This window comes from Trachypithecus francoisi, unplaced genomic scaffold (assembly GCF_009764315.1).
Source record: "Trachypithecus francoisi isolate TF-2019V2 unplaced genomic scaffold, Tfra_2.0 Lachesis_group11, whole genome shotgun sequence".
Lineage (NCBI taxonomy): Eukaryota > Metazoa > Chordata > Mammalia > Primates > Cercopithecidae > Trachypithecus > Trachypithecus francoisi.
Window position 1 is genome coordinate 59,269,586 of NW_022681456.1, and position 7,290 is coordinate 59,276,875.

General features: G+C 40.9%; 1 protein-coding gene across 1 annotated transcript; it reads right to left on the reverse strand.

Moving 5' to 3' along the window:
• Positions 1-359: 359 nt before the first annotated feature.
• On the reverse strand, positions 360-4,046 carry ATXN7L3B (ataxin 7 like 3B). Its single transcript, XM_033221248.1, has one exon. The coding sequence runs from the start codon at positions 3,707-3,709 to the stop codon at positions 3,416-3,418; it is 294 nt and encodes a 97-aa protein (XP_033077139.1). The 5' UTR covers positions 3,710-4,046; the 3' UTR covers positions 360-3,415.
• Positions 4,047-7,290: the final 3,244 nt, after the last annotated feature.

Below are 7,290 nucleotides of genomic sequence, written 5' to 3' on the forward strand. Positions count from 1 at the left end.
TGAGAGCAAGGATATTAGCTTAAATAGATGGTAAAATGTACATACTAGGATATATTGAGTTCAATTCAAATGGAACTATCTTTCACAGTGGGCTTTTATTGACAGCACTGGACTTACTTTACCACCTTCTTACCTCATATGGAAAAGGGATGATTGTATATGGTTTGACTCTTTCACTGTATGATACAGTTAAATTTGCAGGCCAAATTGAGAAACAAGGGTGGACAGTTTCTCTATTATGATAGAACTCCTGTTAGGGAGAAAGTATTAAGGTTCAATAGCAATTAATTCAACATTTACCTTATTATGTCGATACCTGAAAACATACAGTTTTAAAAGATGAATATAGAGTCCAAATAGACATTTTTTAAAATTTTGTTTATTACTGTTTACCAATGGGGAGATGCAGTTTATTTACACCAGCAGCCATAGGGGAAAGGGGAATACAGTTAGTCAGCTATCTGCATAGGATGGACTACTTATGCAAAAATAAGAATCTCCAAAACAAAGGACAGTGGTGAGCTTCACTACCCTCCCCCGATGATCCCAGCATGCGATAATGCCAGGCAGTGGTCCCTGGGCATGCGATGGTGGGAACTAATGTATGGAAGAAAAAGCCACAAACCACAGAAATTTTAAAGAACCCCCCATTCCCCCATAACACATACATACACACACACACTCAGATACATAATAGGATTGCAGGGTGATCAATACACTTAATCAAGAAGGGAAAAACAGGAATTCTGTTGTTAAAAGGAAGATAGGTAGGGAAAGGGAGAGTTCCTAACCACTGTCAACTATATGGTAGGGAGCATTCTCTCCCCAGAAAGGACTCTGTACCCTCTGGGCACCTGTTGGACCAAGCCCACCTTATACCCATCCAGGGTAGGGGGCTACTGCCCTATTGGTAGAGGGGCCAGAAACAAACAAAATAAAAACAAAAACAAAAAGAGAGTAATATGAACAAAGTATTACTCAAAACTACTTCCCACTTCCTCCTCTAACCAGGAGAAAAGGCCAGAAAGAAAACAGTAATTTCAGGATTTGAGTTCCCTATCTGAAGGTAGGGGGATTGGACCGTGGCCTTTCTCCTTTACTATCATCCCACTTCCAAGACATTGTTAGGAAGTAGGCCAGAGTCTCACTTAGACTCTCCTTTCTTCATCCTCTTAGATGTCTACAAGTCAAGGGCAAAGATATCTCCAAATTATTTTAGCTCTTGCAAGGTTTGATTTTTTTAAAAGTTACTGCGACTCTTTAAGACTAATCTGTAACTAGGCCCCAAGCCTGATCAGGACAACTCTAGGAGAAGGCAGTTACAGTTCCAAGGCCCAATCTCTATGGTTTCCTTAATCCTCTACAGTATGTAATCTAAATCAATCTACACAGTCTAAACAGTACCTTCTGGGATAAGGTCCGATACATGCACAGCAAGGGTTAGAGAACGGATAAGGACCAACTCCATCCCCCTGTGTGTCAATCAGCCTTTACTGCTCTTCTGCTTAGGTCCTAACAAGCAGTATTGAAATGGAGGTGGGAAGATACAACTCCTTATGAAGTAAGACACAGCAAGAGGGCACACTAGCAAGGCAGTCCTATACAAGAGAAATGCTTAGGCATGATACTGCATTTTAAATACAAAAAATTAAGTTCTCTTCCAATTCCAATCCCAACAGAGGGAGCCATAAGAAAGATTCTCTTCTGAATCTTCTACAAAAACAAGAGACAAAAGAAAGAAAGAAAAAAGAAACAAAAACAGAGGCCAAGAAAAAAGAAATTGGGCAGGCTTCAGAAGCAGGAGCATTAAGAGCTGAATTGAAACTGGTCAATGTGAGAGCTGGAGTGGAAGCAGCACCTGGGGCACCAGATAGGCAGTGGAGCAAGGGACAGGAGGAACATGGGGCCAAGCCAGACAGATGAGGCTGGACCCCCTACTGGGGCACAGAATGAGGTAAGAAAACATTTCAAATAAAGCAGCACCGTTCCGCTCATCTCGGGGCTCCCACCCCTTTATACTTCATAAACCCTCGCTCAGGGAATAAAGTGGAGGGTAGTTTGATATGTGGTTCTTACTTCCCATCTTCCCCTATACCATTCCCTAAAGTCAGGAGATTCTGGAGGTCTTTCTCTGACATCTAACAATAAAAGGACTGCTCCTCTTGTCAAGATCCAAAGGGGACCAAGTGGAAAGGACTGCCCCTTTCGAGGGGCAGAGAGAAGGTGGTGACAATCTGGATGTTCACCATAGCAGAGCTCTGACTACCCAACCAAAGAAACAGGGACATTCAACAGGATTCTGCACACAGTCAGATGAGATAATCCAGTCCTGCTCCTTGGCTCCTAGCACTAATCCATTCACATTATTGGGGGCAGCTGAAAGTGCCCTCTGGGCTCAGTTTTCAAACCATAGCCTCCTGCACAGCCATGATGCTCTTCTATAGTTCAGTCCTGACCCCAGGGTGGGAGGCAGGTAGTGAACTGGCTTAATGACCAAGTCATACCCATGGACTGGCTAGGTAACCAGTAACTTAGAATAGGAAGTGACTGCCCTACTAAACTTATGTCCACAGCATAATACATCCAGACATGAATCTTGAAGTTTGAGAGATCGTGCATAGTTGCAGAAGTCCCTGCTACCTCCCCAGGGGATCATCATCGAATTCTCAGCCTGCCTGGACAACCAAGTTGTCCATTTGCCAAGCCTATGCCACCAGGCTGGAGGGCAAGGAAGAGGGCTCTGCTCAGTCAAATGCTAGGCGCTGTCCTCAAGTCAGCTGAATCATTGTAAAGTCTGGACTTTTGGGAAATAGGTGGTTTTGATCTTTTCTTCTTGCTGGAGTCAAGGCTACAGAGCTTCCCTATCAAACTTGAGACTTCTTTTCCTTGGATTTCACAAATTGAAAATGTTAATATCCAGATCTTGCACCTGACATTTACTTGTCTCAGAGAAGCCCATATCAAAGGTTCAGATATCAAAGGGGCAGTCCCACTGCAGGGCACTGATTACGGCCTGACGAACTGTGATGTCCAAACTGTCCAGGAAGCCCTTGACATCAGGCAGACAGAAAGGTTGAGGAACCAAAAATTTTATATGCTGGGCACACAACTGCTCACCTGTGCATTGGGGGCACTACAGGATCTTGCGCACATCCTGGTGTATTTCAACAGGCACTGCATGGCCCGCAGGCTGTGCAGCTCCTCCTGCCCAGGGCTTCAGAGCTTGCTCCAGGTAATACACTTTAAAAAAAGGATTCCTAAACTATCCACTTTGGGTTTTTAAATGCTAGTATCTTCAAGGGGAATTATAACTTTTGTCTGATTTTTCTACTTTTTTTCTACTTAGCTTACTCCTCCAAGCCACAGGACCAGTCTATGTTATTGTCCTGGCCACTTTCAGACTCTCATTTTGCAGCTACTGGAATTCCGGAGGTGAGCGCTGCAGCTGCTGATCAGGCCCATTCCCAGGTTCTCCGGGAAGGGAGCAAAGCGGTAGGCGGCACGCTCCTTTGTCTTCCACTGGCTGAATGCCAAAATCCTTCACGCTACCAGTCTCTGCGAACTCCAGGTAGAAGTAGCCACACTTGACTGCCCGGTGCACCTCAAAGCAGAATCCCAAACAAGAATCCTCTATCAGGTCTACGTAAATCTCCTGAGCGATGGCCTCTAGCTTGTTAGTATCCAGATTGGCCAACGAAATTTCCTCCATTTTAATTTGTAAACGACTGCGGAGAGGGCGCTCGTTTTACTCACGGCAGCAACACGTCTGGCTCCGCGGGCCGCGCCTAGGCCTAGACGCCTTTCAGAGACCAGTCCTCTGGCAGCAGGGTCGGTGGTGTCCGCGGCGGCAGCAGCAGCAACAGGGGCGACTGCTCCGAAATCCCAAGTCCTTCTGTTTGTTTTGGCGTATCCCGGGTTGCGGGCCTTTTAGCCGCGCCTGGCCCAGGACACACAGCCAAACCGTCTCAGCGCCTCACCCAGCCGCCGGGGCCTCTTCCGCTCCCCTGTCGAGCCTAGCCCCGCCTCCCCGCTTCCGCTCCTCAGAGCGCCTGCGCACTGGTTCCGCGCAGACTCGTGCAGCCTCTCAGCGTGCTGCGGCTTTCAGAGCGTTTGAGTTTGTCAAAATGAACGCAATGAACGTAGTGTACGACTTCCATTATCTCTAATTATTAAACGATTGCGAGGATATTATTTTATGTTACTTTATTTATAATTTAAACATTCGCTAATGAATTCAGCAGCCATGCTTAACTGATATCCTCTGAAAAACGGAAAAATTTAATAATATGCACTGTTGTGGTGTGATTGGAAACATTTTAGGAACAGTTCTCCGGATGTGTTTGAAAGTTTGACTTACATGATTGACTAGTGAATCGTTTATAGCAATGCCGCAGTTGTCATTTAAATCCACTAGATGGTGCAAGGAAACAAATTACAGCATAATTTATCTTTCAGTCTTTTTTTGAATGAAAAACCTGGAAACTTGGCACTAAAGGCGTAATTCATATATATTGGTCAAATAAACCCATGGCATCTATCTCACTTATAAGATCATTAAGGCAATGTGACTATAAAGAGATGGTAATGTACACCTCTAAAATAATTCAGAGAAAAAAATTAGGTGTGTATTCTGTCTTAAAGAAGGAGGATATCTGAAATATGTTAAATATATGGGAGATAAAACTTTTCCTAAAATTACATGCATGATTTGTGAGAATGGGAGCCAGTCTACCTAAGTTTAAATCCCGAAGCCAACATTTAACAGTTTAGTGTTTCCTCATCTGAAAAAAAAAGGCTAATTCTTATTTCATGGTTAAGATTAAATTATATTTTAAAATATCTTGCGACAGTGCCTTACATGTGAGCAATGGTTCAGTAAATGTTAACTATTTTTAATCATATTAGTTATGAATTTGAATATAAGAAAAATCGCTGTAGTATTTTCTTTATTTTTTGCTCAGTTTTTGGTCCCAAGAAATGCTGTGAAATAGAGCAGTCTGTATTATCTTTATAATTTATTTTAAAATCATTGTTAACCAATGAAAGAAAAATACAAAATACATATTTATATCTGTCTGATTCTTTACTTTTCCGTCCAGATTAAAGGAGAGACATGTATCTTTTAATCAGATAAAATACTTATTTTCTAATGTATATGATCATCTGAACATCTAAATATTTTAGAATTTATTCATTCTTTATTTTTATTTTCGACATAAGATCTCGCTGTATTGCCCAGGTTGGAGTGCAGTGAGTGGCACCATCATAGTTCACTGCAGCCTGGATCTCCAGGGCACGAACAATACTACCACCTCAGCCTCCCAAGTAGCTGGGACTACAGGGGTGCACCACAACCCCAGACTAATTTCTTTTCTTTTCTTTTCTTTTTTTTTTTTTTTTTTTTTTAGCAGCAGAGGAGGTCTTGCTATGTTGCCCCAGCTTGAACTCCTGAACTCAAGTGATTCCCAGGTTGTGGGCTTTTTAGCTGTCCCCTGGCCCAGGCGCAACTAAATGCTCAGCCTCGCAAATGCTGGGATTACAGGCATGAGCCACCTTGCCTGGCCTAGAATTCATTCTTAATATCTCACTGTATTAGTTCGTTTTCACACTGCTATTAAAAACTACCTGAGATTGGGTAATTTATGAAGAAAACAGGTTTAACTACTCACAGTTCTGCAGGCTTAACAGGAAGCATGACTGGGAAGCCTCAGGAAACTTGCAATTTTGACAGAAGTTGAAGGGGAAGCAAGGACCTTCTTCACATGGTACAAGAGGGAGAGAGAGCGAAAGGGGAAGTGGCACACACTTTTAAAGCATCAAATCTCATGAGAACTCACTATCACAAAAACAGCAAGGGGGAATACTCCCCCATGATCCAATCACCTCCCACCAGCTCCCGTGACATGTGAAGATTACAATTAGACATGAGATTTGGGTAGGGACAAAGACCCAAACCATATCACTCACTCTTTTGTTTTCATGAATAGAAGATTAAATTTATTTTGTTTATGAGTAGCCAGTATTTGTACCCATGCAAACTTTTCTGATTGCGTATTTTACCATTTTAAACAACATAAATTGGCTGATAGGGAGCATTTTGAAAGCCTAGGCTTTAAGACTTATGTACTATAAGGTTTTTTTTTTTTTTTTTGGAACTATGGGGCAGGATTTTTTTATTCATCATAGTCTTTGTATAATTTATATGTTTTACATTCAAAAAACATATATCATATTTTGATATGAATTGAAATCTCCGCATAGCCACATGCCTGTATACACATAGCCTGTGTAATGATTAAATGCACAAGTTCTTTGGTCAGACTGTCTCCTACCCATTACTGTCTGTGTGATCTTGTCCTGTCTACTTCTGTAAATCTCAGTTTTCCTTTTGCAAAATGTCAACAGTTCTCATCATATAGGTTTGTTATGAAATTTAAAACACGGCAATAAATTTTATGAATGTCTTCACACAGTGCTTGACAAATACAGTAGTATATAATATTCTGTTGTATAACTAGTACTGTAGCATACTTAGTTACATGAGAAAATAGATATAAATACAATTGTTTACACAAATTCCTTCTTTCTCATGCTTTCTCCAAATTTAAAGCAGTGCTTCTAAAACCATGTATACGAATCACTCAAGAGATCTTTTAAAAATGTAGAGTATGATTTTGTAAATTTGGGATGGGGCCTCCTTTTCTAACATACTTTCTAACATACTTTGATGTGTGCTAGTGACCACATTATAAGTAGCAAGGAATTAGAAGGGCTTGATAGTGGACATTTGTTCTTTATAGTGATTGGCTCCCATATAATTTGTTCTTGGAAACTGTCATGAGAGTCTTCGCATGTTTGATTTTGACAGAAGAGAAGATTGTCCCTTAAATCCTCCTTGTGTTGTGAAAGTTGGAATACAAGTACTCAATTTATGTAATTAAGAGGAGTCATCAATAAAAATATATTTCAAAATATATACAGAAAAACTTCATATTAATTGAAATTCAAATAATCTGGATCATGTCTAGGTTTAGACTTCCTGTCAGTATTTTACTACATTTCATCTTACAAAAGGAACACTATCATGACATCAAATATTTGCAATAACAGTCATCATCACCTTGTCACCTCTTTTCTACTTATATCATTTAACCAGATTGTCTTACTTCTGATAGATATACACTGAAACTCTTTATGTTAAATCAGCCTTAAATCAATAACATACCACCAAAAAAAGTTGATAAAAACTCCTTAGATCGCTTACAATTAATAAGACTGAGGTATTAAACC

Bases quoted from the DNA above. Each gene is read 5' to 3' on its own strand.
- ATXN7L3B (XM_033221248.1), bottom strand. From the start codon at position 3,709: ATGGAGGAAATTTCGTTGGCCAATCTGGATACTAACAAGCTAGAGGCC.